Raw genomic sequence first — 25,455 nt, 5'->3', positions numbered from 1 at the left:
TATTTAAGTGCAACTACTCTTCTTTTTTAAAACAAAAAAGGTAAAAAATAATCATAAATTTTTTTATTTTCCACTCTCCCTTAATTTAATTTCAAGAACTCCCAACTTTATGTGTACATCTACAGCTTTGTATGGTCGTCAAACTTAAAATCATAAGTGATTATGATAAATAATATGAGAATTACTTATTGATCAGGCTTAATCAATTTTTCTTAATAATTTAATCATTCATCAAGCATGCAAATAATCAACCAGATGTCATATAGATGTCCTCGTCAAAGTGCAGAATTACCAATGTACATCAATAAAAAACAATCCAATGCAAGACATCATGGACAACATATACATTTAAATTCAAGCCATTTTAAATTCTTTAGCGTATGTAAAAAAAATATCTTCTAATAAAATTAAATTCATCCATGGAAAATTTTTGAAAAGTTTCAATGACGATAAAGCAATTTTAGAAATTTATGAAAATGTGTATGCTTTCACTTTTAATAATGCTAAACAGAATCAACGATTTTGATAAAAAAATTGAAAACCATTTCACCAGAATCTAAATGTGGAAATGAGAATATATATATATATATATATGGACATGTCGGTAGAGTAAGAGAAGATTGCAGAAATATTCACGGTGGCTATGATTTTAGAGTGACTAATGAAGAAGGTAGAGCCATTTTAGATTTCGCTTTAGCATAAGATTTTGTTATTACTAATAATTTATTCAAGAAAAGATAGGAGCATCTTATTACTTATAAGAATGAATATTATAAAACACAAATTGATTTTTCTTATGAGAAGATAAGATCGTAGGGATTAATTGTCGAGATTGTAAAGATTGTAAAGTCATTCCAAGCAAGAATTTAAGGAGAATTTAAGTACACACATCGATTATTAGTTCTAGATTTTCAGGTGAAGAGTTGTAAAATAAAAAATACTATGACTCATCATCCTATAATTAGATGAGGGAACCTAAAAGACAAATAAAACTATTTTTTTTAGTAAAATTCAAGATTTTAAAACTTAGGATGTTCATGAGAAACAAATGTTGTGCGATAAAATAACAAACACTATTAAACAAGTAGCAAAAAGATGTACTTGAAGAATCAAAAGAAAAAAATTTCTATAAATAAAAATAGTTGATGGTGGAATAATAATGTGCAAGAAAAGATAAAATATAAGAAGATGTGCTCTATAAATTGGTTTAATATCAAACGGCCCGCAGGGAGTATAAAAGAACAATCTGTGACGCTAAAAATTATGTTTTTAGTGATCTTAAAAATAGATGTATAAACTAACCATACAAAGAGAAAAAAAGTAAAGATTTTACTCAAATAAAGTGTATTAAAGATGAAAATAAAAAAGTGCTTTACTTAGGAAAAGATATTCAACATAGATGAATGAGTTATTTTAATGAACTTTTTAATGAAGTTTCTGAAAATACGATCGACCTTAGTGATCAATACGATCGATCGACCTTAGTGATCTTAATATCGTTAATAATAACAAAACGTTTCACTTTTACCGTCGCATTAGTAAAAAAGAAGTTGACAAGGCTTTAAAGAAAACCAAAGATGGAAAATTTGTAGGACCTGATGATATCCCAATTGAAGTGTGGAAAATTTTAGGAGATTTGGGAGTTTCTTGGCTTACTAAACTCTTTAATATTATTTTAAAAACTAAAAAGATGCTTGAGGAGTGGAGGAAAAGTATTTTGGTCCCCATTTTTAAGAATAAAAAATGTGCACAAGTGTGCAAATTAAAGAGAAATTAAGTTGATGTGTCATACTTTAAAATTATTGGAGAGGGTAACAAAGCATAGTTTAAAACAAATTACGTTCTCATAATCAATTTGGATTTATGTCGGGCAGGTCTACTATGAAAGCTATACATTTATTGAGAGGTTTGATGGAGAAGTTCAGAGATAATAAGGAGAATCTACATTTGATTTTTATTGATTTAGAAAAAGCTTACGATAAGGTTCCAAGAGATATCCTTTGGAGAGTTCTTGAGAAGAAAGGTGTTGATATGACTTATATTCAAGTCATTAAAGATATGTATACTAGAGTTGTTACTTGTGTTCGAACTGAAGGAGGATTGACCAAATATTTTCCTATTTCTGTTGCATTATATCAGAACTCGACTTTATGCCCACATCTCTTTGCTTTAGTTATGGATGGTCTTACTAGACATTTATAGGAGGATATACCTTGTTGTATGTTTTTTGATATAGATGGGGATATAGATGGGGATATTAATAGTAGAATTCAAGTTGGTTGGTTGAAGTGGAGGAATGCTTCGGTCCTTTTGTGTGATGTGATAGAAAAGTTCCGCTTAGACTGAAAGGAAAGTTTTAAAAGATGGTGGTGAAACCTGTAATGCTCTATGGCCCTGAATGTTGGCCTTAAAAGAGGCATAATACTAAGTTAAGTGTTACTGAAATGAAAATGATTAGGTGGATGAGTGACTTTACACTTAGAGACAAAATTAGAGAGAGTCGTCTTGGATGGTTTGGTCACATTAAACGTCGGTCATCTGATGATCCAATTAGGAGAGTAGATGTTTTAGATTTGACTTATGTTAAGAAAGGCAGAGGTAGACTCAGAAAGACTTGCGCTTATTGTATAAAAAATGGCCTTAATTTATTAGAACTAAATGAAAATATGACACTAAATAGGGCGCAATGGAGAAAAAGGATTCATGTAGCCAACCCCACATAGTGGGATTAAGGCTTTGTTGTTGTATAGATATATATAGATATCCGTAGGTGTGTGTGATTTGCATATTACATGCATGTATTTATCTAAGAGGTTGCCTCCTGCAAATGCACAAGAAATAATATAATTTGAACTTAAATTTTTTAAAAATAGGAAAACAACATTAAAAAAGGGAAAACACCAACCATACATTCACATTCAATTTAAATAAATGTAGGCTAGGCTAAAAAATTATCTAAAAAAATTAAAAGTCCAATTTTAAAAAATTATAAGTCTATTATACGTGGAGCACATTCAGAGTTAACAAAGACAGAAAAACATACTATATATCAAATATAATAATTAAATAAATCAGAAATAAGAGATGAATGATTAAATAAATCAGAAACATACGACACAATTTGATATTCAATACAGAAGAAATCATATAGCTTAGCAATACCTTCCATCAGATAAAATTAAACATTTTTCATCAATCTCCTGAACCGCATTGATTGCCTCATTTCTCGTATTGCAGATAACATATGCTTGGCCTATAACATTGGAATAATTTAACACAAAACTAACCGAGATCAGATAAAAGTGAAAAAAAAAAAATGTTGGTTTTTGCAACTTCGCAAAACAAAAATGTTGGTTTTGCAACTTCTTTGCAAAACAAAAAGTAAAAAAGAAAAAAAGGGGGGAAATTTACATATGCAGGCACAATTCTTATGTATTTACATATCTCGCACCTAAACTTTCATATTTACATACATAGAACTCTGGTGATTTAAACCTATGCATGAAAAGGTGCATTTCACTTTTTAAAAAATAGTAACAATGCCTTTTTTTTTCCTATATGATATTAAAAATTCAAGTGCTATGTGCGTAAATATGAAAGTTTAGGTGTGTGATATGTAAATATATAAGAATTGTGTACAATGTATGCAAATGGAACCTGGCAACCTGGGGTACCATAGTGAGGAAAGAAAAAAGAAATAGTACTTATATTAAATTATGTCATCAAATGAGGCGTACCATAGTGAGGATTTTGGAATGTAACCTGGGGTATGATCTTCACGGTGCAATCAATATTCAAGGCTTCACGTAGCAAATCCTACACACAGTAAAATAATTAGAATTCAAGTCATAAAAGAACTAAAGAATTCACAGATAAAAAAATAAGGGAAAATCTGGCTTAGAGTGACACAACAGAGAGACGCCAAACTCCTAGTTTTTAATAATCGCCCATAAAAAAATGTTTTCTTTTGATTAGCAAATGATTGACCACCTAATGCGACCTTCATAACTTGATGATCACACATAGCCTAAAGTTTCCAAGCTCAACCAATAAAATTTGCTTTCGAGCTCTATTTGACAAGATAGTCTAAAAACATTTAGGAGTCTGTTTCCAGAAGAGCATGAGGTCCGAATAGTTCTTTTAACATGAGTCCGTTTCCAGGAGACCATGAGGCCAAATAGTTCTTTTAACATCCTCTCCAATTACGCATGCACTAACAGCTGGATATTCTGAAATTCCCTTTTCAATTTTAGAATGTAGGGCCATTTACATACATACCACCCAATTCGTTTATATTTACATATCTAACACCTAAATTTTAGTTTTTAAATTAATACCACCCAAATCTTTAATATAACATAAAAGATACCACCGTTAACTTTTAAAAAGTGAATTTCATCTTCTCACGCATAGGTAATGCGGCATGCATGTAAAAATTGAAGTTTGTGTTGGATATGTAAATACAAAGGAATTGAGTGGTTGCCATCCAAGTGCTCCTAGTCATCTGCTATTATAAATAAATGTTATTTTCTGTTTAGGGTTAATTTTTTTTGTTGTGGTTTCTGTTTGGACAACCGCCGACGTTCTTCTTTTCCCTTCTAGGGTTATATCCGAAAACGAGTAGTGCTCCATCAATATCTCGCTCCGATGTGGTGATTATTCCGGATTTTCTCATCCCCCACAACCTTTCACCAGCCTTTGTAGCCCTATTTTGTACAGCGGCCCAAGGACAGCAGACAGCGCCTGTGCCCGAACCACCTTGTAAACCCTCTGCCACTCCACCTATTGCTTTGTCATCCCAGCCAACCCCATCTTTTACCCTGCTCCACCGTGTCGTAAACTTTATTCATCCCGTCCCCAATTGCTGTCGTAGCCTATCCCTCCTTTCAACCCTGCTGTCACATTATCTTCCCCTCCCAAATCTGCTGCCACATCTCCCCCTCCTTCCAAACACACACCTCCCTCAGATTGCTTACTGTCCCGCCACCAGACCACTCTTCCCGCGATATCGCTAAGTTTCCCTACGCCCTCCAGCTCTCCGTTCACACCATGTCGACACGTAGCCCAACACCTTCGATCCACACCCTAGAGAAATCACGTGTTTGTTTGTTGTTTATTTCCTGTTTTGACGAGTCATAGTTGTAATTGAATTTCAACAATAATAATTTCATTTCTTTTGTAGTTTGGGTTAACTGCAGTATCACATTCTTTTTAAAATTTATAAGGAATAATAAAATGCAAGGAATCTTCTTATCTTATAAGACAAATACATCTAAATGTATTTTTTTTTACATTGAAGCTCACATTAGAACCCAACTTGTTAATTTCCTTTTGTTTATTATCCGAACAACTTTAAGAAACCTTTGATTTTGATGTCGAGAATCCAACATGGGGCCCGCTTGGTCACAACTTAATTTAGATAATTCTAATTAAGTGAATAGGACATACACAACCCATCAAATAGTTTTGCTTATCCTGAAGTTTAGAATTTCTATATGAATAATAATAATAATGGGAATTTTTATGCACAACACGAAACTCTTATGTACATACATATCTCACACTGAAACTTTCATATTTTCATACATAGAATTTTAGTGCTTCAAGCCTGTGCATGAAAGTTGTATTTGGTAATAGTGATATTTTTAATGTGATATTAATAATTTTAGTGCTAAGTGTGTAAATATGAAAGTTTAGGTGTGAGATATGTAATACATAGAAGTCCAACCCCCATGTAGGACCCACAAATCCACTAATCACGTGCACAAGAGGACGAAAGGGAGGTTTTGTGGGAAAATTTTGAATGTATCTTGGGGAGTATTTATTAGGGCTAATTAAGTAGGATTTGTTTTATGTTATGTTTTCCAACAATTCTTCCCTTTGAAGTTTTGTTCCTAGCAACGTCTAGGATTTGTGGAAAACGATCTATACCTCAAATTGTAGATCAACTTATCTTATTATTTTGCTTAGAAATTAATAAAATTAGTTCGAGTTTGGGTTTTTTCACTTATTTCGAGTCATTTGTTTATTTATTTTTAATCCGACGCGTATCACATTTCTCCTTATTCTCCTTCTAATGCGAATAATTTTAGGTGTGATATATTTTTTACCCTTTTACCAACGAGTATGCTTAAGGTTGAGGTCTATTTGATTATCATCACTGACGAAGTTCACTATTCGAGAAGTCTGTTTAAAATTTGAAGTTTACGAACAAATTCTGCATAAACAACATTGCCTAAAGCGATTATCATCACAAAAAACTATACACATTAACAAATTTGACGACTGGTTATAATTACGCTTTTTTTCTCCACTTCACAAAATAAAAATATATCATTTTCCATAAACCTATCTATCACATTTATTTCAGTTGGCAGGTGTATTTGCTGCAATTTCTATTTCAGCTACATCAACAAAAAGGCAAAAAATATTCATGGCAATTTTCTTTATATTCCCCGAATTGTTTAAGTATTGTAACTGCTCTTGCCTATGAAGCATTCTTTGTTGTCCCCGTGAGGAGCTTCAAGTGGCTATGGAAGATACGACTTCACCCCAGGAAGCGTATGTTTTGGTGGCGGGTGACCATATACTCCCTTCCCACTAATTTTTGCTCAACAAAAGGGGGCTCGTCGAGACTACCAACGGCCCCTTGGTTGTACTTAGGCAGAAGATAGATACGACATTCTCATGGAAATCAGTAGATTTCTTAGAAGTTGACATGCCTTCATTCAAAAGACTTGATGCGACCACTTGTGGCCCATCTAAAGCTGCGGGCCCCAATTTGTGTTGGCCCGCATTTATTGTCGTACGGTTTATCAAAGCCGGTGGGCTCAAAATGCCAAGAACCATGACATGCCAAACAAGACACCGTTAAAGCAGCACTGACAACAATTTCTGCCAAGCCAAACCATCAAACAATTTAAAGACTTATTTTAGGAGCAAAGTTAAAAGAGAAATTTAGTAATTTATTAGTTCTTATTGTTTAGTATAAATAGTTCTTGTTATGTTTAGGATTGCGACGATGAAATTATTGTTTTAAATCTTAGGGTTAAGATTTGAGAGAGATCACCTACCTTTCAAATTATAGGTATTTAAATCCTTTACCAATTCTAGTTGTGTTGTTTGCTTTAGGGAAACAAAATAGGTGATTTTCCCTAATCTCTACGGTGGCTTCAATCAAAGCGGTATCAAAGCAACATATCTTTGGTAAACAAACAATGATTGATGGGATTGATGATTATAGAGTTCCAGATATCGCGATACAACTGGGAAGCTTCGTTGGGATCGCGGCGTGGGATTCAAGCTAGCTGTGACGCCAATGATGCAAACCAAGGGATCGAATCAAACAACACCTCCTTCAAAAGATCGCAACAATTATCGTCTCCTTCACGAAGGTGACGTCGGATCACATGCAGGAATTCCACATCTTGAGTGATCTAGGAAGCAGCTGTCGAAACTAACGCAATCCAGTCACGATAAGCACTAACTAGAAGCAATTGATGAGATTGAAGCCATACAGACTCAATACGATGGTGATTTGAGCCCAGAAAGAGGGTTTGAGGCTTACGGTGAAGTGGTACAGTCACGATTTGAGCTTGATGGGAAGTCTAAGAATCACGGCGTACATGAGATCTGCGCCGCTCATGATCAAAAGTCATGATTAGGATCGCGGCGTAAAGAAGTTCCATGCCGCTCATGATCGAAACTCGCAATCGGGATCTACAACAAACATGAATACTGATTGCGATAGGTCGGCAACAGGATTTCCCGCACTAAACCAACGTGCAGGAATTTGGATCGTGGCTCCTGGGGCTTCTGGAGTTTCGTGTGGCCTTCAATATTCATGTGCCAAACCACATATAGGAATTATAAATCGCAAAGTCCAAAGTTTTGTGCACGCCAAAACCGCAGACAAAATTTCTAAACCTCTCACTTTCAGCTTTTTCAGCTTAAAGGAGTTTTAAAATCGTACAACGAATAATGACGATTTAGAGAAGTAGATGATTTAGAGAAGACAATATGAGGAATAAGTGAGCCAAATCAGGTTAGGAATGGAGTGTTTCTCATTCATGTAAAGGAGATTCATCGCCTTTGAAGAATTCATGAAGAATATCGCAGAATCCCACACAAACTCGCCACTGCTTGCAGTGGGATCGAGCAATGGAATTAGAAGCCGACTCCAAGCAACAACACTTAAAAGGAATAATGTGACATCCAGAAAGCTGGAACGAGCGTTAGCAGGTGAAATAAGACAACGTGTGATTCAGGGCTGGAGAAGATCGATTCGGAGGACTTTAGCCCGACATAGGAAACCACTGTAGGTGGGACCCTGGCCGAGAGTTGCATAAGACAACATTACTGACTTTTGTTACAAAATTTTTTCGGGCGAAAAGAGATTCAAGAGCCTATGAAGACAGGCGAGATGATTATGAGGCGAGTCAAACTTATGGAAGAAGGGAAATCAATCGGAGTCGAGGGAGGGAGACCAACTCCCGTTTCATGGGTGGAATGAACTTCGGGCATGGAAATTACGGAGGAGACTCACACATAAGGAAATTGAGAATTTCGACCTTTAAAGGAGATGATGCCTATGAGTGGGTTTATCGAGTGGAAATATACTTTGATGTTAATGGGTTGATAAAGGAAGGAAAATTAATAGCAATGGCCTTGTTTTTGGAAGGGACTGCTCTAGCTTGGTATTAATGGAAGGAACATACCAGCAAAATAGAACTTGAGAGAAATCAAGGACAAATTATTGGAGACTTTCAGAACCACACAGGAGGGAGATTTATACGAGCACTTTTTTGCACTGGTCCAAAAAGGTTGTCATTGGGTATAGAGAGAAATTTGAGATGTTATCTGATCGTTTGAGAGGGATATCATAATAAGTGTTGGAAGGAAACTTCATGCAAGGGTTGAAACAAAAGATTCGAGCACCACTTCGTCTACTGAGACGGCGAGGATTGAGAGACACTATGGAATTAATGCAACTGGTCGAAGATAAAAACGCAATGGAATGGGCTAATATGAGTAGCACAAGTAGAGCGTCATACTGAAATATTATGACCAAAATGATACCAAAACTTAACAATGGGATTCCAGATGGAGATTCCACGGGACATGAAAAATGGGCCAAGGTCAGGGGCGACATTCAAACGTCTTTAAGAAAAGAGATTCATGAAAAACAAGTTAAGGGGTTATGTTTAGTTTATGAAGTGATAACAAGTTTTGCTCCAAGACATCGTTGCAATAATGGGATATGACAGCTTCTCGTTGTGTGCGACGAGGAGGCAGTGGAGGAAAAAACAGAGGATGTAGAGGAGGAACACCATCACTTGGATGTGGTAGAAGCCTCTTTGAACTCAGCGGTGGGGTTGACACCAAAACACACTATGAAAGATGTAATAGTGTTGTTAGATATTGGGGCCACCCCACAAATTCATCTCCACTTAAGTAGTGAAGCAATTGGGCCTTAAACATGGTTGACATAGTGAGCTTTGGAGTAATAATAGAGACGAGATAGGTGGAAAAAAGCAGAAGAATTTATAAAGGGCAGATTTTTACATTGCAAAGTATTCAGGTGGTACAGGATTTTCTTCACTTGGATTTAGGAAGCACTTGTTTAATATTTAGCATGAAATGGTTGCAGTCCTTAGGGGAGACGAGATGAATTGAAAACTCCTAACAATGGAGTTACAAAAGGAGATAAGAGAGTAGTGCTTTTCGATAATCAGAGGCTATGCAAGACATTAATGACTGTCAAGACAATATTCAAAGCAATTCAGGATGTGGGGTTAGGATTTTTTTTTGGATTGCATAGCATGGAAGAGGTGCATAATACAAAGTTGTCAGAGATTCAGACATAGGTTCAACAAGTTTTACAATAATTTGCAAAAGTTTTCAGTCGCCATCTGGATTGCCTCATCAGAGAGAACACGAGCATGCGATAAACCTGGAATCAGAGGTTACTCCCGTCAGTACGTGCTCATACCTCTACCCCCCGATGTAGAAGGAAGAGAACAAGAGATTGATCTAGAAACATTGGAGGCACGAATCATACAGCCTAGTGTGAGCCATTTCTCTAGGCCAATCTTACTTGCTAGTGAGGAAGAAGGATGGGAGTTAGTATTTTTGTGTGGATTAGCAAGCAGTGAATAAGGAAATGGTACATAATGAATTTCCCATCCCGGTGATTGATGAGATTATGGAGAATTTGTCAAGATTGACTTGAAACTAGAATACCATCAAATTCGGATGCGGCTAGCAGATGTGCACAAGTTTGCTTTTCGAACCAATGAGGGTCACTATGAATTTTTAGTTATGTCATTCAGGCTCACCAGCACCCCAACTACATTTCTATCATTGATGAACAAGGTGTTTCAATAGTTCTTCCAAAGATTTGTGTTTGTGTTTTTTGATGATATCTTAGTGTACAACCATTCCTTGGAAGATCACCTTAATCACTTTAAGCTGTTGATGGTACTCGATGAACACCAACTCTATGCCAACTTGAAGAAGTATTTGTTTGCCTAACCAAGGTTGAGTACTTTGGACATGTGGTGTCGGTTGCAGGGGCTTCGACAAAACAATTGAAGTTGGTGGCTATGATGGATTAGCCGCTACCTAAGACCTTAAAGCGGTTGAGAGGATTTTTGGGATTTACAAAATTTTATCGAAAGTTCGTGAAGGGTAACAACTCTATTGCGTAGTCATTGACAAAGAAATTAAAGAAGGATAATTTTATGTGGCGAGAAGCAGTGACCAGGCTTTCGAGGAGTTAAAGAAGCCTATGACAAGTGTACCAGTGTTTGCATTGCAGGACTTCAGCCAACTTTTCATTGTAGAGGCAGATGTTTTAGGCTATGGGTTAAGCATTTGTTCTCATGCAATGTCAACGACCCATCATTTACTTCAGTCAAGTATTGACTGCAAATGCCTGACTCAAGTCAGTTTATGAGCAGAAGCTTATGGCAATTTTGATGGCTATTCATAAATGGTTACCATATTTGTTCAGGCGGCGTTTGATAGTACACACGGATCAACGTAGTCACAAATTTCTTTTGGAACAGTGGATGGTGATTAAGCAACATCATATGTGGTTATCTAAGCTACTGGGTATGACTTTGAGATTTAGTATCGATTGGGATTTGAGAATAAGGTCGTTGATGCCCTATGACGTCGGATGGAGGAACCTCAATTGTTGCCATTGCTAGTCACTTCGGTCTTAGATTGGGAGATCCTGAGGCAAGTGAAGTAGATGAGAAATTAGGCAATATATGATTGACCTTATTGAATGACGAGAACGATTATCCTAATTACTCACTAAATGATCAACGTTTACTCTATCAGGGATGCTACGTATTGCCCCTAAATTCAAAGAAAATTTTGATGTTATTACATGAGTTTCACGGTAGCACTACCGATGAGCATTTCTTCATGTTCAAGACATATCGTAGGATAGCAATAGAATTGTACTGTGTGGGAATGAGAAAGGATGTGGGGACATGGTCTCCAGATGTGATGTGCGCCAACGACACAAGTACATGGCATTAGCTCTTGGGGGTTGCTACAATCTCTAGCATTCCTAGAGAAGGTATGGGAGGAGGTGACAATGAATTTCATCGAAGGCTTACCTCAATCAGAAGGATTTACAATCATCTTAGTGGTGGCAAACAGGTTGAGCAAATATGCGCACTTCATACCTCTGTCATCCCTACACTATTGTTTCTGTCACAGCTGTCTTAATACGAGAGGTTGTCCATGTGCATGGAATTCCAAAATCAATCTTGCCGGATCAAGACAAGATCTTCTCGAGTCACTTTTGGAGGGAGCTATTTAAAATCCAAGAAACCAAATTGAAGAAAATTATAGCATATCACCCGCAAACAGATGGACAATCAAAAGTTGTTAATCGAAGTGTGAAGAAGTATGTGTTTCTTTGTATCCATTGCACCCAAGCGATGGGCTAAATGGCTACCTTGGGGGGAGTATTGGTACAGCACATTGTATCATATAACTTCTTAGACCACTCCTCAAATCTTGTATGATCGCGATTCACCTCATTAGTGCATTATGGACATATTACTATACTTTGGTGGACCGGTACTTAGAAGAGAGGGACAAGATATTGGCTGAATTGAAGAGACATCCATTGAAAGCGCAACAATTTATGAGAAACAAGCCAGCGGGCATCAAAGGGAATTGCAGCTTGCGATAGGAGATAAGGTGTATCTAAAATTGTGGGTCTATCGACAGAAAACATTGGCCAGACATGAATGAGAAGCTCTCCCCAAGCTATTTAATTCCTTATGAAATCACGAGATGCATTGCTAAGGTGGATTACCGTTTAAAATTGCCCCATTCGTCAACACTTCACCAAGTGTTCCATGTATCGCAATTGAGGGGTGTTATTGGTGATAATGTGTCATCTTCTTCACTTTCCCTGCCTTGAACAAGGATATAAAAGTTCTTTTAGAGCCACTGGAGCTAAAATGGGTGCGCCAAGAAGCAAGGGAAAGAAGTGTTGATTAAATGGGAGGGGTTACCAAATTATGATGCCACGTGGGAGTTGTACGACTTGATACAACAACAATTTTTTATTTTCCACATCGAGGTCAATGTGTCTTATTGGGAGGGGGGTAATATCAGATTGACACCGACGATGATTTTTGCCACACCGAACCCGCTAAACAATTTGACGACTTATTTTAGATGTAAGGCTGAAAAAACAATTTAGAAATTTATTATTCTTATTGCTTGGTATAAATAGATTTATGTTTATGATTGGGATGATAAGGTTATTGTCTTGATTATTAGGGTTAAAGTTTGGGAGAGATTACCTACCTCTCGAATTATAGAGGTTTATCATTTACGTGTTCTAGTTGTGTTGTTTGCTTTAGTGAAATAAAATTAGTGTTTTGCCTTAATCACTACAGTGGTTCCTAACAGATACACATCATCATGGCAGATACCATCATTGAGAAGCTCAACACTAAGACACTAGTCAGTCCTCCAAACAGTCTCAACATTTTTTTTTGGTGCCCACCCTCCTAGTTAGATCAAGGTGAATGTAGATGATGATTTACTCCCCTATCTTACGACGGACATGGGAGGGTCTATTTGGTCATAGACATTCAACATTTTGAACACTAGGAAAGCACTCAAGTTGAACTTGTAGTTACTCTCTATCAATGATAGTCTTGTGCTATGGATGATTGAGCTGAATGAGATTATTACTGAGAGGAATGGCACAAATGTCATCAACCCATGCATCAAAACATAGATGACAAAACAAAGTGCACCCGACCCCAAAATGGCTCGGACCTTGCCTTCCTTTCACAGTTTTGACCGAGGACCGAGGCTCTTCACTTCATTCCTATGGAGTGCAACAATATAGCATAATTTTGTGTAAAATTGCTTTACATTGATCTGCTTTTTTGTCATCTTAAGGGGATAAAGATCATGTTGATGTACATGTATAGTTTTGTACTCTTTTTATTTTTTGATTTTAAACGTAACATACCAGTTTCAATAATAATAATAATAATAACTATCAATGAAAATGTGGCTCCCTAAAGAACAATGTAACTAACTAATCAGCGCTTGCAAATAAATGATAAAAATGGAAACCAAGAAGCCTATCACATTCATAAACAAGGAAATGTGAAACTATGGGGAAAAAAAAAACATAACACGTGTCATGGTGAATGAGAACAATAAACAATGTTGCATGTCAGCATAGGAGCATATTTGAACTGCAAAACAAGTAACGTTTTCAATTATCAAAGTCCAATGATGCTTACTGATTTAGAAATAAAAAATACAAAAGAATTTAAAAAAAAACTAATTTCTGAAATTCTACTCTTCTAAGATTAACCATTGATAAAGTTTATTATTTGAAAAATCCGGTTGAAGTTTGTAGTTCACGAGCAGATTCTGCATGTCCAACATTGCCTAAAGTGATTTTCATCATAAAAAACTAAACCAATATTAACAAATTTGCCATTAGTTATAATTACGCTTTTTTTTTTCTCTTTACAAACGAAGGAAGACGTAACTTTCCATAAACCCATCTATGCCATTCATTTCAGTTGGCTGGTGAATTTGGTGCAACTTTTATTTGAGCTACATCATCCAAAAGACAAAATAGTTACGTCAACTTTATTTCTATTCTTCAGATTGGCTAAAATAAAATTACAATTATAAAAAAAAGGATTCTGAAGTTCAAGTAAAAGAGTATGAACGCAGACCTCCACCTCGCTTGCTGAATAAGATGGATCCAAGTTGTCAAGAAAAATTAGTTTTTCCTGGTTGTGAGCTTTTTCAATTCTTGCTTTCCAAGGCTGAAAATTTGTGTAAGACATAAGCATTAAAATATCAATGAAACAAAATAAATGCATTAAAATATCACTGAAATTAAGCATCAAATTTTCCCATAACCTTATAGAAAAAATAACGGACAAATTAAAAAGAACCACGTAATCATATTAATTTATGTTGAGATTTGGAATAGAGCATCTCAATTCAATTTTATTAAACCCAATTACAATATGCATAACAAAAGAAAGAAATAAAACATAATAAAATAAATAGGAAAATAATAAATAGAATAAAACAAAGAAAAAAATACATAATGAGGGATAATAGACATGAAATAATAAGTAATAATGGTCAGAGATTTAATTGTCGTTATAAATCTAATATTTTCCCTCAAGTTCAAGCATAGATGTCAATCATGTTTAACTTGGACTTGAAGTTATCGAACAAAGGTCGAGAAAAATTCTTGGTAAGAATATTCGCTAGTTGACCACTGGAGAGTACAACAGAAGCACAAATTTCACAGAACTCAATATTTTCCTTAATGAAGTGTCCGTCAATCTCCACATGTTTGGTACGATCATGTTGGATTGGATTAGAAGCAATGCTGATGTCCGTCTTATTATCACAGAATAACTACAGCGAAACGGATGTTCGCATAGGAAGTTCACGGAGCATGATGTGTAACCAGAGGGCTTCACAAATCCTAAAGGCCATGAACCAAAATTCAGTTTCACCACTGCTCTGAACAACCACCGCCTGTTTATTATTTTTTTATGTGACCAGATTTTCCCATACAAACGAGCAATACCCTGAGGTGGAACGCCGGTCATGAATCGACCCGACCCAATCAACATCAATATAAATAGCAATAGACCAAGGAGTGTGGCGAGAGAAAAGTAAACATAGAGATCAAGCATGAACCGACTCACTATAATAATTGTGTGACATATGTGCGACCGAGTATGAGAGAGGTAGATGAGTTACCTACAAAGCACTGAAAGCGAGTGTGGTTGACAGACACAACATTGAGAATGTCAGATAATTTTTCATTGGGAACCACAGGGACAGTCACCGATTTGCAAAGAAGAAGGTTGTTCTCTTTCAAGAGGTCAATCACATATTTGAGCTGAGATAGACAAATGCACTGAGATGATCGAGTCACTTCCATGCCTAAGAAGTATCGAAGAAATCACAAATCCTTCATTTCAAAGGATTTAGCAAAAATGTCTTTCAAGAACTCTAATGTTGGGAGATCATTCCCTGTAATAATAATATCGTCAGCATAGACAATAAGGATAGCTACCTGGCCATTGGAGAAATGTCGAAAAAAGAATGTGATCCGATTGAGCCTGAGTAAGACCATGGCCCACGACCATCTTTGTGAACTTGTTGGAACAGGCTCTAGAGAACTGCTTTAGCCCATAGAGAGACTTTTGCAGCCTGCACACTTGTCATTTGAAGGAAGTAAAGTCAAAGCCAGGAGGAAGAGACATGTATACCTCTTCTGTAAGCTCTTCATTCAAGAACGCATTGTTGACATCTAACTTGAATAAATGATAATTCAGATTCATTGCAAGGGACAACAAGACCCGAATAGCGCTTAACTTAGTCACTAGAGCAAATGTCTCCTCATAACCAACTCCATAGGCCTGTGAGTACCTTTTAGCAACCAACCGTGCATTGTTGTGTTCAAAGGATCCATTAAAGTTGAACCTGGTGATGAAAATCCATCGGCACCTACAACTTTCTTAGCTTAAGGCAGATCAATTATATCCCATGTATGGTTCAGTTGAAGGATATCCATCTCCTCTAGTACTGTCATTTTCCAGGCTGGATCAGCAAGAGTAACCTCAAGTATAGCTGGGATCTGATGGTCTGTCAGGGTAGTGGCAAATGCTCTGCAGGTCGGTGATAAATTACGGAAAGAGGCATATTTTGCCATAGAATAGAAGAAGAATGTCTGATTACATACCTTACTCGGAGAACTCACCTCCTCATTTGGAGGGGTTGTGCTGAGTATGTCTCTTGGAGTGGAGTCAAGTTCAGTAAGGTGATAGTGGGTTCCAAAGTAGGAGCATTGGAAATGGGTGCGCCGAGTATAAACACGGATATTGGGAGGAGATGGTGGACTCACCGGATCCAAGAACTCACTGGATTGTGCACTTACCGAGACAGGAGACTCTTCACTAGTGAGAACAATGGGGGAACACCCATAGGAGTAGGATAAGGAATAGTGTCTAAGAACTCAAGCTCCTCACTGGGGGTCGAACTAGGAAAATAGGGAATACTTTCAAAAATTGAGACATCGACACTCACATAGATTTTGATAGTAGTAGGATCAAAGCACTGATACCCCTTTTGAGTAGCGGAGTACCCTAAGAGAAAATATTTTATGGATCTGGGATCAAGTTTACTCCGATTGGGGGCAGGGTTTCGTACAAAGGCAATGAACCGAAAAATTTTGGGGTTTAATGTGAAAATCCTATTAGTAGGGAAGCATGACATTAGGACACTAAGGGGGTTCAGAACTTGTGAATTTTATAGAGGACTATTTATAAGATAAGTGGCAGTGAGAATTGTGTCATTCAAAAAACGTTTCAGGATATTGGATTGAAATATAAAGAAATTAGTAACGTCGAGGTGACAATTTTCCCTCTTGGCAACCTCATTTTATTGAAGAGTGTTCGTACATGAGCCATGGTAGATGCTTTTACTCATCAAGGATTCGTCCAAAATAGTTAAAAAAATTTACGATCATTGTTGGTACGAAGGACCTGAATATGAGTTTTGAATTGAGTTAAAAAGAATGTGCATAAGTTTAGGAATGTGAACAATTTCTGATTTGAATTTTAAAATGAAGACGCACGTCATCTGAGATTGGTCATCAATGAAAGTAAGGAACTACCTTTTAATGGTGTAGTTGAGAGTGCGAGAAGGTCCTCATAGGTCACTGTGAATGAAGGATAAAGAAGCGAAAGGGATGAATAATGGACCCGATAATGTTTGGCTAACTGACACGTCTCATAATTAAAATTAGAAAGATTTTTTATTAAAAAACATCAAATGATGTAACTTTTTTAAATATTAGTAACTAGAATAACCTAAGCGATAATGCAATAACATAATGAGACATTCAATGACTCGAGATAAGCTACAAATCCTACAAGAATGTCAGTATTTTTCGTGCTTTCTCTTGGAAGTAGTAGAGTCCAGCTACCCTCTTAGCAGTTTCAATCATCCTCCCCGAACGACGATCCTGAAAAACACAACCATCAGAAGAGATGTTAGCAGCACCATTGATATTATCCGTCAACTTGCTGACAGATAACAAGTTACATTGCAATTGGAAAACATATAAAACAGACTACAGAGTTAGATCGATTGTTAGTGCAATCGACCCTTTACCAGCAATGGAACTACAAGAATCGGCAATTCTAACCGTATTTTTTTCAGAGCAACGATAATAAGTCGAGAAAACTTACGAACATTCAATCATGTGATCCGTGACTCCTGAATCAACAATCCGCGAACTAGAGGAATAAATGGTGAGAGCTATAAGAAGATTACCTTGTCGAACGTGGAAGGTCAATGGACCAAAGGAAACTTGATTTGCTCCAAGAAACTTTATCAATTGCTCAATCTAATTTTTCAGTGATTCAAAGGATTTTGGGATATTCAGGGTAGGAGTCGGTTGAGCCTTCTTGTTCGTCGTCGCCGAGAGTCCCTTGGCATCAGAGGATTTGACTGAAGGTTTGTATGTCGGCTCACCGTAAAGTTTCCAACACTTGTCCCGAGTGTGGCTGAGCTTGTGACAGTAATCACAATTGAGGTGACTAGTCCGCGGTGGCATCAACGTTGGCTTAACACTATTTGAGATCAGAGCGAGTGACTCAGCTAAAGATGTAAAAGTATCGAGCATGACAAGCCAACGTTGATGCCACCGCAGATTAGTCTTCCCGACGAATCTTGGTTAAAGCAAGACGAGCGGAAGGAAGAGGATACCGACCAAGAATACACATCTGAACCTTATCAAGGTGCTTGTTAAGGCTAGTAAGAAATTAGAACATACAATCCTTTTCTACAATCTTCTAGAGAGGGATAAGTCAGCGGGAGAATCGAATCCCAGGTATAGTCGTAGTATAGGTCTCATTCCATTTATAATACAAGAATGTCATAATAGTACTGAGTCACAGTCCTTGACCCTTATTTTGCTTCCCGGATTTTCTTAGATATCTCATAAAATTGGCCAAAATTTCCCACATCCGATCAGGTATCGCGAACAGCCGTCCAGAGAGCACTAACAAAAGGGAGGCACATATATGGACGACCGATTGAAGTCTCCATGGAGTTGATCAGCCATGACATGGTCATGGAGTTCTCCACTTCCTAAACTCCATATGTCGGGTCAGTGTTTAGAGGCTCACGAATCATTCATGTGATGTAACCAAACTTCCCACGTCCTTTGATGAACAAAGACACAGCTTGGAACCATTGGAGAAGGACATTGTTGTACAGTTTATGGGGGTAGTGAAAAAAAAACTCATGTTAGTTTCTAATCCTAAAGTTTGCAAGGGAGCGAAGTTTCAAGTCGATCCTCCGATGGAATCAATTAAACCTTATGAAAGTGATTTGGTGTTGGAGAAATCCGTCATAATTTTGATAGAGCCAAAGGAGATAGTGTTGGGGCTCCGAGTCATAGATGAATTACAGTAGGGTCACGACAGATGGATACAATGCAAGAATTTGAATACTTGCAGAGAACCACCCAAGGTTGTTAGGAAACAGACAGGAACCTATAGGAATAAAATGCAAGAACTACAGAAGGTTGTCAGGAAACAAACGAAACATGCAGAAATTCAGCAGATGTTACTGGAAACAAGCCGCTGTAGAACCAACGAAACCTACAACTCGAAACATACAGAATAAAGCAACTTGACGCTGGAAAAGGAAAAGAGACGAGATTTGCAACTACTACTTATTCCAGTAGACCCAATGTTGCTAATGGAAACATGCAACAGTAGAAAAGGCAGATGGAACCACTAGTTGGTGGAACAGGTGGAGGAGGCCGACGGCTAGGTGGCGGCTGCTGGAACGGGGAAAGGAGGCCGACGGATGTTAGATCTACGGTTAGGCTCTGATACCATGTTGAGAAATAGTATAGAGAAGATCAATTCAATTTTTATTCAGAGAAGAGAGGTATTTAAAGCCAATTACAATAGACATAACAAATGAAAGAAATAAAACATAATAAAATAAATAGGAAAATAATAAAACATAATAAAGCAAATAAGGAAATACATGATGAGGGAATCAAAAGCAATAAGCATGAAATAATAAGTAATAATAGTCAAGCAAGAAAAAATAAGTAATAATGGCTAGGGATTTGATTGTCATTATAAATCTAATAATTTAATGTTTTCTAAAGGTGTCGTTGGCATTTTCTCTTATAAGACCCATGAAAATATAATTTTGATTTCTAAGACTTGTAGTATTAATATAAATACATAATATTACAATAAGAAAATCCCTAAATACCAGTAGAAACTAGTGGAGAATTTGATTTTATCACAATTTTTCAGACTTAAGCTAGCTATTTTACTAGAATAACAATAACTAGGTCCATCATAATTTTTATTGATTTTGTATTTCACAATAAACATTGGAGCAAATTAATCCCTCATAATAGTTATAATAGTCATTTTTTTCTATAAAAATCTTATGATGGATTTATTTTAGTCGATCATTCATTCAGGTAGCCTCTTCCATTCTATTTTAATGTTGATTTTTATATCCTCAAGCCAAATGTAATTAATGCCAACAAGCAATTCCATCACGCAGGACATCTCATGCTTCCCTAACAACCTGAATCTTAATCCGAGTCATCTCCCTACATTCCTCCCATCTCCATTTCTTTGTTGTGATCTATCATTGCCTAAGTCACCCACCCTAATCTCGAGCCAAGTTGTCGTGGAACATGCTTCCACCAGCCGCTACCACTCATCTCTATCGACGCCGTTTCATAAAATTTTTGTATTGGTAGATTTACATACATACCACTCAGTTCTTAAGTATTTATATGTCTAACAACTAAATCTCAATTTTTACATATATAAGCCACCTTTACTGAAGCATTAAAAGACATGTTTCACATTTTTAAAAGTTAAAAGAGTGGTATTTTTTATGTGATATAAAAGAATTGGATTGCATGAATATAAATAGTAAATTTTATGTGTTAGATATGTAAATACATAAGAATTGGGTGGTATGTATGTAAATGCCACTTTATATTTCCTTTAGTATTAGCCATTATCACCAATGCCATAACTGTTGGGCCCACTTCTCCTTCCACAAAGGCATTCTCTCACAAGTTTTTGGATATGATGCTCTCATCCTATGTCAAATCTTTATGTCCATACCATCGCTGATTAAGCAACTACTGATATAATTCAGAGGATTTTTCCACAAAAATTAGGGCAACTGAATATTTTATTTTATTAACACCAAACAACACAACTCAAAAACATAAAAAATAAGTACCTACAATTCAGGAGGAGGTGATCTCTCCCAAACCCTAACACCTACAATTTGAGAGGTAGGCGATCTCTCCTAAATACTAATGCTAAGACTCAAGACAACAATCTAATGACATAACCTAACCGAAAGAATAATAAGTTATATTTATACCCCACAATAATAACTAATCAAAGACTAAACTGCCCTTTGGCGACGATCTAGCATTACTCGCCTTCCAAAAAAACACCTTGTCCTCGAGGTGAAAAAAAAAAAGAAACTACAGTTTGGTCAAATTATATCGCTCCTACGTTGCATCATCATCTAGCAATTATTTTCATTTAAACAGAAATTTGTAGTGAACCTCATGAGTTCGAAATGTCATCTTGTGCCCATCTTTTAGCGTATATGAATCTGTTGATACCCTGACTTGAAGTCAATATGGGAGGATACTGCAGTTCCGAACAACTTGTCAAGTAGTTATCGGTCGTCGGGAAGAAAAATTTTTTAGATATTGTTTCTTTATTTATTGCCTGATAATCTAAACGAAAACACCAACTCCCATCCTACTTAAATAGCAAGACTGGGGTAGAGAAGGGCTCACACTAGGTTGTATGATCCCGACCTCCAACATCTCTCGAATCAATATCTCGATCCATGTCTTATGGAGCTGGGATTAGCAATATGGGAGCACACTGATGGGAGAAACCCCCGATCTCTTGATTGTTGCATGCTCGAGTCCGCTCCTAATTTCTTCGCTCAATCTCACCTACTTTTGTTCATTCCACCGGTCTAAATGTCGCACTATGTCTTCCTAGTGTTGTTGCTTGAGTCCTCTCCCGATTCTAGCACTCGATCATGCGGCTCCAGATTCACCTAACGCAGAGACGCTGCTTGATGTCACTCGAATTTTTTTTTATTATTATCGCTCACATCTGCTCATGTCATAGCTCTATCTAGCAGTGGGCAGTATTGGGTGAAACACCATGAACTTTATCATATCTTCCAGGGTCATGAATCTCCCCTTCATGTACAAGAAACACCCACCATGCCCGAAAACTTCTCATCCATTTCAGATGTGATTTGTCTCATCTCTTACTCTAAAGCATATACTTTATTAGTTGTCATTACTCCCAAGAAGGTTTTTTATCAAGAAAAAGGAACTTCTATACACTGTGGCTTCCTAGTCAACTTGAATCGCAGTTGTCTCTCGAGGTCCGGTCAGGAGCAATCCCTTTGTTGGCTCCCCAGTCCTCAAATCACAATTGTATGGTGACTAGGGCACTAGTTGCGACTCAACATAGGCGTGATTCCACAAATTATGTACGTTGTGATCCCGTTGTAGGATTCCTAGCTCGCTATTCCACAAATGCTATATGTCGCAATCCGTTATAGGCTTCCCCGCTCGCTAGAATAACAAATTGATTCATGAGTTTAGTTCACGCCGCGATCCAGTCAGCTTCACAACTAGCTCGAATCACGAAAATTCTATGGAAAAATTGCAATCCCTTTTTTGCTTCCAGAATGCAATGATACTAATTTGATAGAAATTAGAGCCAAAATCAGCGAACAAGTAAGAAATATATGGGAGAACCTAAATTAGGGTTAATTTGATTATCTCCAAGCAAACAAACAAGAACACCAAATAACACACTCAAATGCATAAAAGATGAGCACCTACAATTCGAGAAATAGACGATCTCTCCCAAATCCTAACTAACACCTACAATTTGAGAAGTAGGTGATCTCTCCCAAAGCCTAATCTTAAGACTCAAGACAAAAAACTCATGGCATAACCTAACTCTAAGCAAAATAAACTATATTTATACCCCACAATAATAACTAAAAAATGACTAAATTGCCCTTAGATGCAGGTCTAACAACTACTGCCATCTAATTTAATTTTCTAATGTCTTCCTCTTCATCAATTTCACTAAGAGATCCTCTCTAATCAAGGTGCACCAAGATTTAATATAAAATGTTGTAAAATTGTGAAATGTCATTTTTGGTTAAGCAATGCTGGATTAACCCAAACAACAATACAAAAGGAAATATTGTTATTGAATTCAAATATGAACTTACAACCATACAAAGAAGAAATAACACATTACAAAACATGCGACTAGGGTGAATCGAAGGTGGTGGTTGTTGGTGGAATAAATGGGCGGATGTAACAATGGAACGACAGGTCCTTGCTATCTTGGGAAGCAACAAGGTAGTTAGGAGTTGGACAACAAAGAAAACATAGGTTGAGGAAGTTCGGAGTGAGGACAGTGAAGTGAAAGGACCAAAACAATAATACAAAGGCAATATCTTTCCTGTCCTGAGATGGTAGCACATGGGAAGAGTAGTAGTAGTGGCTGGGAAGGCTGGGAAAGGCTGGACAGAAGTATGGTTGTGAAGGGCGGTCCTGGCAGCTGGAATAACAACAATGTTGTTAGGCAAAGGGTTCTGAACGGCTGGAACAATGATGGCAGCAAGCAGGAGAGTTTGAATCGCAACAACAACAAAGATGGATACTTGAACGGTGATGGTGGCGAGGGCGGAGGGTTGAACCAGTGAGAAGCTACAGGAAAACAGCCAAGTTCTTTCTTGGCAGCAACAACAAGTATGGCGACGACGACAGCAAAGGGAAGGTTGCCGAGGAACAGAAATCTGAAGATAGTCATCAACTCGGAACGAGATACAGTCAGAGCACCACTCGCCCACGGATACAGCCCTAGAAGGGAAAACGGAGATGCCGACAGCTGTCCCGACAAAAAACACAACAAAAACTGACTCTAAAAAACTTAATACACACATATATAGGAAATAGCTAGAAAGTAAAGAAAGAGAAAAGAAAGCGTGTTGAAAATTGGAAAGAAATCGAAAGTGTCGCGGTTAGTTCGGATCTGCTCCGTATGCACGATCAGGGTGTCGCATCCTCTCCCGTAGCGTGAGACACCCACGTCACTACGACATAATTATTTTAAATTTGTCATGATTGTGATTACTATTTTTTAATTATAGAAATAACAAATAGTAGAAGCATTTTTAGAAAAAAATAACACCTATCAAAATATGTACTTGCCTTTTATATCATAACTAAAATATAGTTTTGGAGTTATACAAAATTGAAAAATATTATTTAAATCTTGTTAGTTTAATATGCAAATTGGTTCAGCATATTTTTCAAAACATTTGTGTTGTTGTATTTGATAAACAAACATGAATATAAGGTTACAACAAATAAATATAATAGGAAAGTTCAAGTTCAACAAAAGTATTAAATGCAAGGATATACATTTTCTAATGAAGAAAAAAAATCATTATTGAAATGAGAAAGTGCTTAGGATATGACAAAGGCTGTGAGAAATAAGAAAAAAATTAAATTTGATGAAAAAGGCAAATTTAGTACCCATTGGTTGATATAAATTAAAGCCATCCTTTCTATTTATATTAGTGGCACCCCTTGTAAGAATGTGTCAACATATTTCAACCATATGGTTATAATTAACGCTCTAAAATTCTCTCCTATTTATTACAAAAGTCATTAATTATTTATTCTAGATATTTTTAAAGACTCCTCTAACATAAGTATTTAGAATCCTCTAAAAACCCCTCTAAAATATGTCTCTAGAATCCTCTAAAGACTCCTCAAAATATGCCTCTAGAATCTTCTAATGATGACCCTTTCCATAAATAAAGTACAATTACATATGGGCCAAATCAAGTTAAATTTTCAATATCCCCTCTTAAACTTGCGTTTGGAACTTGAAGTAAACTTTGTAAATTTTCACTTTTGAGTGCTTTGTGAAAGTATCTACAAGTTGGCCTTGAAACTTCACGAACTCAACTTATACCTATTTTCTTTTGTGATAGATTATTTGATATAACGATAGCACATATCATATGCTTATTTCTGTCATGAAAAATTAGATTCTTGTCTAGCATTACTGTAGACTTGTTATCAATATCGTTCTTCACTGCTTCTTCTTGTGGTAATAATTCATTCAGCAAGTTTTAAACCAAATTGCACGACAAACATACTTGTAACAACATATTCCGATTCGCAAATAAAAAGAGTAATAATCAGTTAATTCGTCGACATCCAACTGAAAATAATCAGTCTTATGAAAACTATAAAATCTATGGAGCACTTTCTATCATCCATGTCTTCGACCCAATCATTGTCGCTATATCTTACAAAATCAAAATTATTAGAAGATGAACCAAAATTAATTAAAACTTTGATAGAGCACAAGATTCCTCAGCATCCTTCATGTGGTTCATAGTTCGAGCCTCCATTTAGCAACTCGCAAGTTCAACAACATAAAGAAGATTAGGCCTTCTCCATGACAAGCAGCATAAACTCTCAACTAAACTCTAAAAAAATTGTATTTAGAAGTCATTTTAGTGTAGATTTAAATTGCGCGTTAGGAAATGCTATAATGTAAAGAAATTGCAATGTGCAAATTGTTTATAAAGGGCAAGGCTTTGAAGTGTAGCAACGATATAGTTCATCTCATGGTTAATTGATAAGTGGGTTAGAAACTCAAAGTTTAACTTCATAAGCAAATAGTTTTAGTCATTGTATATTAATATTAAAAGTTAGACCCGTAAATAAGCTACACATTAGAAGATTGT

The 25,455-nt window shown here is 36.6% G+C and overlaps 1 protein-coding gene across 2 annotated transcripts in view; it reads right to left on the bottom strand.

The window, feature by feature from the left end:
* LOC110023660 (protein ANTI-SILENCING 1-like) overlaps positions 1–25,455 on the bottom strand; it is a 66,657-nt gene that overhangs the window by 15,159 nt on the left and 26,043 nt on the right. The window contains exons 6-8 of one of the 2 annotated variants that reach the window (XM_020723176.1): positions 14,250–14,342; positions 3,738–3,816; positions 3,163–3,253 (exon numbers count right to left, since the gene is read on the bottom strand). In XM_020723176.1, the coding sequence (XP_020578835.1) occupies positions 3,163–3,253; positions 3,738–3,816; positions 14,250–14,342 (263 nt within the window). The remainder of the gene's footprint in view (positions 1–3,162; positions 3,254–3,737; positions 3,817–14,249; positions 14,343–25,455) is intronic. The other variant, XM_020723177.1, reaches the window with a different exon arrangement.

Source organism: Phalaenopsis equestris, unplaced genomic scaffold (genome assembly GCF_001263595.1).
Source record: "Phalaenopsis equestris unplaced genomic scaffold, ASM126359v1 Scaffold000226, whole genome shotgun sequence".
Classification (NCBI taxonomy): domain Eukaryota; kingdom Viridiplantae; phylum Streptophyta; class Magnoliopsida; order Asparagales; family Orchidaceae; genus Phalaenopsis; species Phalaenopsis equestris.
Note: the sequence above shows the minus strand (reverse complement) of the source record. Positions and strands in the feature narration are given on the sequence as shown.